The sequence below is a fragment of the Geospiza fortis genome, unplaced genomic scaffold (assembly GCF_000277835.1).
Source record: "Geospiza fortis unplaced genomic scaffold, GeoFor_1.0 scaffold41, whole genome shotgun sequence".
NCBI lineage: Eukaryota > Metazoa > Chordata > Aves > Passeriformes > Thraupidae > Geospiza > Geospiza fortis.
In genome coordinates, this window is record NW_005054299.1 from 12,315,087 (window position 1) to 12,327,946 (window position 12,860).

Consider the following 12,860-nt stretch of genomic DNA (forward strand, 5'->3'; position numbering starts at 1 on the left):
GTTTTTTTTTCCTATTCTGAAGCAAAACACAAGACAGAAGACAAAATTCCAACAGCTTTTGTTAAAACAGCAAAGCCTGTAACTTACAGAAGTACCAAAAAATAAATGAGTCTTTTATTGCTGATTGAGCTCACCACAAACAACTTCCAGTGAATACCATGTCGACTTTGAGCAATCATTTGAGATGCAGAAGTGTACTTTTGGTCATTTCTAATGCTTACTAACCTCCCAAGACATCTACTGTCTGCTCGTAATTTGCTCTCCACTTATATGGGACCTTTTCCACAGAGCTGGACAGAAATGCCCCAATCCCAAAATATAAAAGCTCCACTTATTTAGGAGCTGAAACATAATAAAAATGCTACCAATGTTGCTAAACTATTAATGTAGATAAATGCACATAAATACAAAATAAATGTTTAGAAAACTCCAAGCTTCTTCCTTATGCACTGGATCATTAACCTTGCAAATCATGAAATTCATCTGCTCACTTGTTCCAGTAATGAACAGCTAGGATGTGGGTAAGATTAGTAGTTAAAAATATACAAACCAGAGCCTCTTTCCGCATTTGTCTGATCAGAAGCCTTAATGCATAGGAGAGAAAAAAAATCTTGCATTATGTTCTGAAGACTATTACTAGAGGTGTTTTTGTTGAAGCAAGAAAAGAGCAATCTCAGAAGATGGACTCTACAGAAGACCCCAATCAGGCTCCTTGCTCAGCTTCAGCACTTCTGATCAACCATGGCAGAGCATTTGTGCCCAACTTGACTGCAACCCAACAGCTCAGAATCAACACTCCCGATTCATGGTTTCCATATACTTTGGCCCAGTAATAGTTAATAGTTTCACATAACTGCATTTATTTATACAAGAAGATTAGGGGTGGCATTACAGGATAGCAAAATCCTACACTGAGCTTGAAAAGTCAAGCAGTCTGAAATAAAGAATTGCCTGATCTAATCAATTTTTTACACTTGTGATCTGACCTCTTTATTTAATTTTAAATTACTTTCATAATGCATGCAAGTCACAGAGCCTCTCTTTTAGAGGACCCTTAACTTCCTTGCTGGGTAGAATGAAAGACATTCAAAATGTGCAATTGGAATTTTACAGAAGGCAAAGCAAAGCTAAGCTCCTTTCTGCTCTTGACTTTGTTTTAACCCCAAGCACCATTCCAAAGAAAAATCAAAGATAACTAAATTCTACCTACTTTCTCTGCTACAGAATTTAGAAGACTTTTGTAATGTATTTATTGTATTTATTTTCAGGATGTTCAAAGTTATTCTTAGGTTCACCAAGAGAAGCATTGAATACCTTTGCAGTTCCATAGAGTTATGGAGGTGTGTATTTTTAACACTTAAAGAACCAAAAATTTTATGTCTTGGGGGAGGGAGATTAAGAAAGGACTGCAGTTAGAAGGCTTCTCAAAGTTGATACCCAGTACCATTGGATGTTTAGCATTTGTGCTTCAGATTCTTATCTATGTACAGTGAACACGAATATCACCACCTCTGACTCCCACAAATGTCAAGATGGTAAATTACTTGTTTTCTTGAAGCACTAGGAAGCTAATGAGTTCTTTAAAGAAGTTCTCTAAAAAAATAATTATTCTCTATTCAGCTCCATGTGCAAATGTCATCCCTATAATGTTGCAATTAAGAAGGCATACCTTAATATTACTTAATAGTAAGGGGGCCTATTCATTAGAAATACTACCGACCATGGTGCATTCAGAACCCCAAGCATCCTCACATCAAGGCAGAGTAGCTGTTTAAAGGAGAAATTTTCAGCAAACAAAGCTTACCTAGATGATATTTAATGACTTGTGATTTAAACCCGGAGATTAGGCCAGTAATCTTGTGCTTTCCTATACTCTGATCCTTTTACCATAATGAAAAGACAGTTACAATGCATACACACAGATTGGCTTAATTATTACAGCACTATAACCTGTCTCATCATTTCCTAAATCTTCAGTGCCAGACCCAGTCAACAGCCTATGCTTTCTGCAAAGGAAAGGAACAACATTTTACAGGCTGAACTACCAGAGATGCAGTTATTTCAGATGACTTTTCAAGAAAGGTCTTATCTGTATCTTCAGCATGGGATTACACACACACCCCCACACCCACACACACCTAATAGTTAAGTGATATTCAGTCACTTATTTAGTAAGGCTTATTTAATGCCATAACAAGGAAAAGGATTATCTAAAGGGGTATTTTCCCCCAATGCTAGCAAAATAGTCCAACAGTTTAAATTTTACTTTTTAAAAATTCCATCTCATTCAGTGTAAAATTTTAACTTCTTTATCTCTGAAGACAACAGTCCTTAAACTTCTCATTTAATTAATACTACATAGAAACTCACTCATAGACTGTTGGGCTTTTTTTAAAGAGGCAGGAAATTATAGTTGTATTGACTAAATCTGCATGAGCAGTTTGCCCTCTGGTGACTAACTTTATGAGAACGTTTTTCAATACATATAAGAAGACTGGTATGAATAAACAACAACTGGCATGTTTGCAGGCTCCATAGAAAAAATCATTAAAAGTTTTAAAAGAAATGGCATGCATTGATTGTACCAGTGCAGTATGATTTCCTTTAAATTAGGAGAGAAACAAACTGGACTGAAGATAAAAGTGTCAAGAAGATGAAGAACAGAAATTCAACTGCAGAAAAGACACTGAAATTCCAAGATTTTGCCTAAGATTTCTAAGTAAGAAAAAATAAAGGAACAAAAGGTCCCTATCTGCATACATTTCTCAAGGGCATGAAAGGCAACTCCAAAATCAGGCTGTTCAAAATCAGTAGAAAAATAGTATCATCTCTCAGTAACTGATGAGGAAAAGAAGTGCAAGACAAAAAAACCCCAACCTGTCTAGTATCACAAAGAAATCCTCATTGACTGTGAAAAGTAAATCAAGTCAGGATCCTAGCTAGCTGTCTAGCTGCTAGATCACATTTCTTTCATATGAAATGGCTAAAGAACTGGAAAGTCATCAGTTACATTTCATTCCATTATCCAGGTCACATTTGTCCCACACACCTGCTTTCCCTAACAGTTAATCACCTCAGCAAACAGCTGTACCTCCCTTACAGCTAGCTGCTCAATAAAAAGGTCCTCACAAGGGAGGTCTTCCATGGTCTTGCCCTGCTTATGTATGCAAGCACTGTTGAAATGTTGTCTGAGTTAGCTGCCATGACTGTTCACCTAAATTCTTTCCTACTGTCCTTAGCTAAGAGTTGCTGTTGGACAGTAACTACTTCCATTTGGAGATGCTCACGCGTGTAGATGTACAAGTTAATAGTAATGACAGAGGAAAGCAAATGTTGGGGGTGGAATCCAAGAAAGAACTGCAAAGTAGAGTTAACTTCCTAAATCACTGTTGTGTCTTGCTTGAATTCACCAAGAGGTTTAGTTAGTTTGAAGATCAGTAGAAGCTGGATAATTTCTTCAATGATCACAAATACTAGTCATAAACACACATCTTCCCAGCTACCTCAAAACTGTAACTTCCTCTAGGTCACCTAGCACATAACCTTAGCACTCTAAAAAAATAAATGCTGTTTCTAGACTCCTTCCCTTGTAAAATACCTTCTGAAAACAGCTCTTTCACCATCTGATATTCCTCCTGCTCTCTCTCAGCCTCTTGTGTGGCAGTACAAGGGAAAAGAAAAAGGTAGCTGCTAGTCCTGTACAATTGTGATGTGACATTAACAATCAGAATCCTACAAAACATGCAGTGAGCTCAACAGATATCCTTATGAATTTCTAAATACTCCTCAGGCAGTAGTGCCTAACATCTCCAATGGCAAACTACATTTTATTTAAAAGACAAACCATGAACCTGCATAATACTTTTTAAAGGACTAAGTTGAATGTTTCTAAAACGCACACTCTGGTATTGCCCTCTCTTCTCAGGCAGAAAGAGTTAAATATCCTCTTTTTATTCCCCAAAGGCTGCTGGTCCCACGCAGAGGTGCCATGTTTTATTTAAAACATGCTCTCTCTCAGTAACCACTTGTTCTAATTGGCAAGGCAAGGCTGGGTCCCCAAAGCACATAGCTCGTTAGATTCAGTTTGGATTACAAAAACACGATGAAACAAACTGCATCGAAATGTACAAATTAACAGCTCAGGAGTGCACGACACGGACATGGAATTAGACTGTAATATGGAACAAACTCCACAGGGAGGCTAAGGAACAAATCACTAGTATCTCTATAAACTATAGAAGGGTTCCAAATGAGCAAATACACAAAACAGAGCACAGACTTTTCCATAAATCAAGCAAATTGCTAAATTAGAAAAAAAAAAGAATAACATTTCTTCTTCTATCTTATGCACACATTTATAAGGGAACAGAGTCATAAAAAAGTTAAATAAATTAAACCCATGGGTTGCACATCCTCAATAGGTAACTCCACTTTCACGCTGGCAAAGTGCAAACATCATGGCAATTAAGTCGTATTTCTAAACATTTTTTTTACATCAACACAGAACCTATACACAAGAGACTAAATTACAGCCGGTGCTTCAATGAGTCATTTGGAAAGGTTACGAGTTAGAAAGGGAACAAGACATTAAGAAAAGAGAAAGAAACTGGCTTTACCATAAAGAAAAAAAAATACTAGAAAACAAAGCTATGAAAAATTAAAAATAATGTAAGTCTGAGGAAAAAAAGGGCTTGAGCACTTTTCTTTGCTTGTAGATCAATCTGTACAATGGGACTTGGCAATCCCCTGAGATAAGAAAAAGAAAACACATGGAAAACATCAGTGATGTCTTGTCAAAACAGAGCAAAAAATTAAATTAAGACATTTTCATAGTCTTTTCAAGTAGCCAGTACTGAGAAATGGTAATTTTTTTGTGTGAGTGTAATTTATATTTTTAACAAATAAGCCCCAATCTACAAGACTGAATTTTGCAAGATGCAATCCAACAGCCACTAATGTCCTACAGGGTAGTTTGCTGATAGGATTGATTGACTGTAAAATGATAATAGTTATTAATTGAAAGGCATTCAATTTTACTAGACTGTGTTGGTGAAAAGACCCTTATGAGACAGGATAATGCCCCACTAACTTAAAGAAGCCATAAAGAAGGAAAGAGGAAAAGAAGAACCTGTTCTACCTCAATACACAACATCTGAGTGACAGCCGTGAAAGAAATTTTTTCTTCCACTAACAATTGCACAGAAACTTCACGGGTTCAATCAATGCTTGCCCCTTCCCACTATTTCATCCAGGGGAACTTAAAGGAGGATGAAAAGGGACAAAATAATTCAGCACACCAAACCAGCAGCTGAGTCATTGGCCCTGTTGACGCCCTTCATTGCACGGCTGTGTTCACAATGCCTTCACACAGCCAGGTCCCGGGAAGGTGACGGTTGTGCCTTCTACTCAGCGTCTTCCACACCTTTTTATACAATGCACAGCCAAATCATATCAGTATTGACACAAAGCAACACAGGAGCACTGTACTCTGCAGCTTCCATGCCATGACAACGTACATATGGACACCTCAAGTCATGTTTTACTAACTTCACTCAACATGAAGTGATCTGTATTTTAACTCCAGCAAGGCTAGAAAGCTTCAGGTGTCCCTCTCTCCCAAATTTCCAATTCTCCTGTATATATTGAGACCTAGGAAGGTACTGTATAAATATGCCAGATTATTTGGTTGATGTTTACTTTTGACAAATGTAAAATTATTAGTCATAAGCTTAGATCATACAACTGTATTTAAATAAATTAATTTTCTCCTGATTTGTATTTCCCCTCTAAACCTTTAAGATAGGTTAAAAGGAGTCAACTAAAAATCCCTTCCCAACCTTTCCACAAAATATTGCCCTGTTTTAACAATCCAAACAGAGCTACTACTAAGATTTTTTTTAAAGCCAAAGAATAATGCATACTAACAGAGTAAAAGAAATTATTGGGGTCAGCAGTGCGAATCAAGCGTATAAATAACTGAAACAGTTTATCCAATTTTTTTCTTAATTCCATTTCATGGTGACTCTCTTTTTCAAGCTTAGCACACATCTCACATTTCAAGCTTAATAATTATGCTAAGACATCTTTTTCCTACTAGGTTTACCCATTTAGAAATTCTTTGGGGACAGAGTAAAAGAAACTGAATGTATGCCAAACAATATCTATGGTTATATCTGAAATGTTACATTCTTTACTAGAAGGTGCTGTAGAAATAAGAAACATTTTTGTTGCCACTGTAACAGCTATACAATATTCCAAAGAAATATTTAGCTGCAAGTTTGACTGTGTAATAGAAGTTAAAGATGAAGCTTGACTACTTTCAAACTCTAGTCAGTGAGGGCCATTTTTTGTAGCAAGCAGTCCATGTACTTCAAAGCACAAAGAAGTGAATACAGCAGCAAATTCTAACCTAATGAAGCAACATATTGAGGCACTGGCTTCTATTAGGAGCCAACAAAGGGAATACCATATTGAAAAAAGAAATGCCTTGTGTAGTAGTAAAAAAAACCTAGTTCTTAGTGATGTTTTCAAATTTCTGGAAACACTGGCTGCTTTTCTAACAAAGTGCTAAAACTTGTGGATTCACATCAGAAATTACAAGTGTATGAAAAATACAAACATAACAGACTTATATAATTCATTTAGGACTGAAGACTTTATGAACATAATGCCTAATGAAGCATAATTTAGTAATTACCATACAATAGGGTACAGCAAAAAAAGCGTAACTTGAACTAGCAACATGCAAGATGCGCCTGCTGAAAAGATTTCCAGTAAGCAAGATGAAAGCTTGACTAAGAATCAAACCAGCAGTTAATTAACAGCAAAATCTATTTAGGCAGGAACGCTGATTTTTGCCAGCTCATACTTACAATAGGAGTCATTACTGGGAGACGTGGCAGCAATAACAGACAAGTTGTAAAGAGCTCCCAAGATTTACAAAAACTGAGAGAAAAGGAAATTGTACTATTCAATAAGTCTGAGACACAAAAACCTGCCAACTTTGTAAGCTCCAAAAACTGCATGTGATTTAAGCATGACAAAATAAAGATCCACTCAACAAAGGAGGAAGGTTAAGATAGGCAAAAATATTAAGTAACTCTATAGTCAGATACCTGAGTTCAGGCAAGAGGTGAATAATCTGACACTTCTAGATTCAGATGATAAATAGACATTAATATGTACTATGTTTCTTTTTCACTCCTTTTTAGATCTTTTCAATTCAGGAACATAAAAAATACTATCAAAATTTCAAGATTTCATAACAACCTAGCACAGAGTTAAGCATACGTATTGAAAATACAGATGTGGTTCCAGCAATACTGACTTTCTGCTACTATAAAGAAGATTAAAAATTTCTAATTTCTAACTCATCAAGAATCCAGTTATTAAAAAAGGTGTTTTACTTCAACCTAAAAATAAGACCAAACTATGAGTGGAAGCCCCTAAAACTCAGACAATTCTTGGGTTGTATGGCTAAGTTTTTTTCTTTAGTTTCAGTAACGCTGATCTAGTACTTTGCACAACATGAATAAAAATACTGCACAGCTGGATTAAGGGATAGATACTTACCTCTAGAAGTTCCAATTACATGTTCAGATAGAATGCCTATGATTTTGATTCACAAATCCATGAAAACTCTAACCATATTTTAACTTCTTCCAGTTTTGCAATTGCATCTCTCCACCAAACCATCCAGTGCTGCACTTACCTTTAACTTCACACACTACTGAAAAAGCTGAAATCCATTTCCTGTACCTCTCTTTCCATTGCTGATAGAACACAGCACAAATTAAGCCTTCCAGGCTCACAATCAAATGGATTAAAGACAGACTGCATTTCTGGGGGGTGATGTAAGTAGAAAGTGTAGTCTTATCATTTTCTCTACTTAAATTTTTGTTCTTACTCTGTAATAGTTCATTCTGTGACTGTTCCCAGAGGTTCCAATTAAAACTGAATTCTTGAGGTACCAGGTGCTGTTTCCATGAATACAGAATTCCTGCCTGAAAGATTCTACTTTATCAAGTGGCATTTCAAAAGGTACTCAAACAATGTCCCTACCTGAAGTTGATACTAGAACTTCCATAAACCTAATGGGAGCAAAGATAGGTTAATAAAGAGTACTTTTGAAAATTTTAACTTATCACTGTCCTGTATTTAATCACTCAAAATTCACAGTTTAGTGTATTGAAAAAATAAATGCTGCAGCATTCTTGAAAGATGTGGTGTCATTAAGGAAGATACTCTGGCCATAATTTACATTTTTTTGCTTATCAGCCTATATTCTGACCAAAAGAATAAACATCAAAAAGCCTCCCAAACCCACACCACTTTACTGCATTTGTATTCTAGATGCATGGGAAGTCTGAAGCAACTATGTCTTCAACATCTAAAGAGCATATTTATCTGAAGCACTTCAATATGTAGGGTTACACTTGTTCTGTATCTGGAGACTCTGAGGCATTGATAACACATGGTCAGCACTGAATTGGAGACAGAATATTGTGAAGTACTTTGTGGTCGTACAATTAACTTGAAATTATTTCAGAGAAGCTCTTGAACATTTTAGAGTCTGTTGCTTCTACAGGGTTTAAGTAAAGTCAGGTATTCCTTCTTGGAACAAGCAGATGGTGTGAAGAGGAGGCAAAGACAGCTGAAGAGGGTAGCTAACTTTAAGCTCTTCTGCAGCATTTATCAACCCTTACCTGCAAGCTAAGAACTAGTCTGTGGCAAATGAACAGCAATTTTGTGGTTGTACAGCTTAGTGAGCTTAGTGAACTTTCTGGATCTAGATGAAAACAGTGGGCAGTTATAGACAAAGGGCCACATGTATCTGTGCAGTATGCAGCTCATTCTTGCCATACACTTACCACTTCTTGCCAACAACTTATCTCTGTAATAACTAGTGAGCACTGTTCCCATGTTTAATGTACAAAAATAGTACAAAAGATAGCCAAAACAAGGAATGTCAGTCTCCCTGCCATATTATCTGGTTGCTTTTGCAGTTTATTTCATCTTTGGACAAATGTGGGTGAAAATTCAGTGAATTTATTTTGATAATAAATTTAGAAAACAGAAGCACTTGGTCAAACAATAAGGCAAATTGACATTACCCTTTGCTCCAATTCTGGGCTAATTGATCTGATTCATGTCAAACTTGATCTTTTTCCCCCAAGGAATAGGTGTCATTGTTTAGGAATGGTATTCCCAAATTTAGTGTCCCTCTGCAATGCCAAACCACAAGCCGCTCTCTCACTTCCCTACCCCTAGTGGCAGGCTGGAGAGGAGAACTGGAGGCACAAACGTAAAGATCTCAGGCTGAGATAACAACAATTTACTGGAAGCAGCAATGAGATAAGAAAAGGAACATTAACAGTGACAATATTAGTAACAAAAATGTACCAGAGAGGGGACAGTGGTTCACACACAAAATGCTCAGAACTGGCGTTACCCAACCACTCCCTTTGCCAGACATTTTTGACTGGAAGGCAACCCCTTCTCCCTGGAGGAGTGTCCCTTTCCCCCGCCCCTGGCTATGAGGTGAGATGGTACAGAGTAACTGCATGTAACCTGCACAAAGGAACCCTGACCTGGCAGAACCAGAACTATGGGGAAGCCAGGAAATGCAGAAGCAAAGAAGACTTCATGATCATGTATTTACAAACTTGCTGATACTTCAGAAAGTCTGAAAAGCCTGCTAAGATAGGGAGGTTCTGTGAATAAATCATACTGTACTGTGAACAGAATATTTTATCCCTTCAGGACTTGTTGCCCTTCTCCCTTGATATATATAAGAAAGAAATGCTTACACAAATGTAAGGGTCTTTCCTGCAGTGTGTGTCTCAAATTATTTTTTTTTTAAAAAGGAAGACTGGATTCTTCCATCTAGAAAAAAATTATCAAAAAAAGTAATTTAAAGAGTTACTAACCTTTTTCATTGTGTGGATTTCTTTTTTCTGAAATAAAAGAAAAAGGAAATGATGGTCAAGAGAAATAGTCTTTTCCCTCTGCTTCAACACATTTGAATAAATAACCTGCCATTTTAAAAGAGGAAAAAGAGGAACTAGTTTTCACATCCCTTCTCTGGAGTGCCTGAAACAGTGAAAAACATCTTTCAACACCTTACTTGCCTAAAATCTTGCTACCTGTGGTGGTTCAATTTACAGAAACAGGAGTACATACCTTTCTGTATCAGTATGTAGCTAGAAACCCAGTATAGAAAATACGCTAAAAATATTTCAGTAACATCAGGGGGAAAAAAGAAAAAATAGAAAACCACTTTTATGTTGGAATGATGACACTGAGAGGTTTTGAGTTATGACTCCAACAGAGTTGGAGTAGTTTTAATACTACTTGTTGAAGGAACCATAGTTAAGATCTAAATAAGATAAATTTGTCTTTTTCCACAGTACCTTCTACAGTAGCTTTTTCCAACCACTAGCAGCTCTTTAAGTTACTAAAACTCTTACAAAGACTTATGTCATTAAAATAAACAGGCTGTAAGGAACATCTTGAAAAATTAAAAACAAAAGCTCTCCCACCCCCACACCGCCAATCACACAAGGTCTCATCTTAAAATTTTACAGCAGAGGAAAATTAGCTTTATCAGAGGTAATGGCATTTCAGAAAAATTGCAGAATAGAAGCCAAGAACTTTTCTTTTCTTTAAAAAGAAACAAAATTACAAGCAAACAAAAAAAAATCCAAACCAGTAAAAACCAAAAGAAAAGATGCTCTGTCTAATGCCTGGCCTGCTGGCTGTGAAGTGTTGGGTACTCTGCTAAACTCAGCAAATGAGGGATGGGCTGTTTTGATGTCACAGAATTAGAACAGCTGCACTGCTGAGTACACAAACACAAGTTACTTACAGTGCTAATATGAATATAACAGTCCTACTGAGTCAAATCAAAGACTTGTATGTGACTGTGGTCAGTAGTGAAAGGGTACAAGAAATGACTTATACTTTCCTCAACATACCATTTCCAGAGACCCATGCCTTTGGAAAACAGCCAGAGAAACACATTTTGCTGAACAACCCTTTAGCAATCTTTATTTCCCAGGTGTTTGTTTAATGAAGTGATGCTGAGCTCAAGATCTGAAATCTAAGTCAAAATTCTTTTTGTTGTTGTTTTAAAAATGCTAAATAATCTTTAAAGCTAAAAAAAATGCTGGACCTTTTAACATTTTATCTGTTGCCCCAAGGCAGTTAAAAACCATGAGCTAGGACAGGACCTTAATTACAATTAAAAGTAAGCTTACAATACTAAGTAATACAAAAAAATTAATTCAGAAGGGCAAACCTAGAAGGTGCTGACAGGAAAAGGTCAAAAACAATTCCTAAGATTTTACACAACAGCAATGACTTTACAATAGGAAAATAATATGAAGTAATTAGAACAGCTTACCAATGACCCATTGATGATTTAATGTTCAAGGAAATGAAATAAGGTTAGAGGAAATGAAATGAGGTGTTCTATACCAACTTTTTCTTTTAATTTTTTATCCATTCTATATATAAGAAGTTATTACAAAATAAATCCTACAAAATTCCAAATTACAATTCAGACTCATGTGTTGTGGAAACCACATCATCTATACAGGAGCTGTGCTGGCAATGGAGCTCTGTAGTACAAGGATGTAGCTAAATTCCCCAAATTTCAAGAATTAAGTTTGATGGGTACATTTACACAAGAAGTTCTTGATTAGCAAATAAAGGAAGCACTAAAGTGAGGAAAACCTGATTACATACACACACTGAAGGAAAAGAAACCCATGCACAAATCCTAAGGGAGATGCCAACAATGTGGTTTCAATAATCTAAGGGAAACACAAAACCTTTAACTGCACTTACCAGCAAAGCATTTGGAACAGAGATTCATAGTCTTGCTGGACCTGGGGCAAAAAATAAAAAAAATAGAGCTAAAAAATTCATTATATTTCTAATCAATACAGGGAAATTTTGGGGGCAATGAAGCAAGGGTACAGAGAAGGTAAGAACTTAAATGGCTAGGAATCAAAGGTAAGTGGCTAGAAATGGCTGAACTAGAAACAAGAGTATAGAAAAAGACTTTGTATGGTAATCTCTTTCCAAGAGTTTCCAAAATACGACTTCTACACATTTATCTCATATATGAAAACAAACTTACTTTACCATTCAATGTATATGTTACACATTCATAATTCAAGTCTTTGTATTGCAATGTAAAAATAATGATAGATAGGAAGCACCAATACATTCCATTTGAATAATAGACTCCCCTTGGCAACAGCTCTGCAGTCCTGACAAATCCTGAATACAATACAGCAATGGAAAAATTATTGTACTTATAAGGACACAGACAGATGTGCTCTTGGAAGTCTAGATGGAATGGTTTAACTAGTTATTGCATCAAGCTGTTCATTACTACCCTCAGCTGTATTCAGCAGTAATTTAAAATAACTTGGCTGACTTTGCACTGACATGGACTAGGATAGTTCATGTGATCCACAAGGGTGGCTCAGCTTTGAGGGCAGCAACCTTCAGCTCAGAGAAAAACAGCAGGACAACAGCAGCAATATCTTAAGCCTCCCAGATGTCTACAAAGTGCATATGCAATTATGCCACAGGTGTTCAAACATCAGAAAGTCAGTAGCCTTACTAAAAAAAAATTTAAAAATTAAGGTTATAAGGCCTCTCTAAGGCTCCAATGAAAATACCCAAAGCAATACACTATGTTACCCCCAGTTTACAAAAAGTTCCCTTCTAACATGACATCTCCTTTACAAAGTGACCTGGAGAATATTCTCTAAAGTTCTCTGTGTTGGATTATCTTTAGGTAAGAATGAAGTGGTTTCTGTGCACACTGCCCAATATTTGATTTA

General features: G+C 36.4%; 1 protein-coding gene across 2 annotated transcripts in view; it reads right to left on the reverse strand.

Moving 5' to 3' along the window:
• ZFAND3 (zinc finger AN1-type containing 3) overlaps positions 1-11,888 on the reverse strand; it is a 102,146-nt gene extending 90,258 nt beyond the window's left edge. For both annotated transcript variants that reach the window (XM_031060605.1, XM_031060599.1), the window contains exons 1-2: positions 11,851-11,888; positions 9,930-9,956 (exon numbers count right to left, since the gene is read on the reverse strand). In XM_031060605.1, the coding sequence (XP_030916465.1) occupies positions 9,930-9,956; positions 11,851-11,878 (55 nt within the window). In that variant the 5' untranslated portion in view covers positions 11,879-11,888. The remainder of the gene's footprint in view (positions 1-9,929; positions 9,957-11,850) is intronic.
• Between the last annotated feature and the right edge of the window lie 972 nt (positions 11,889-12,860).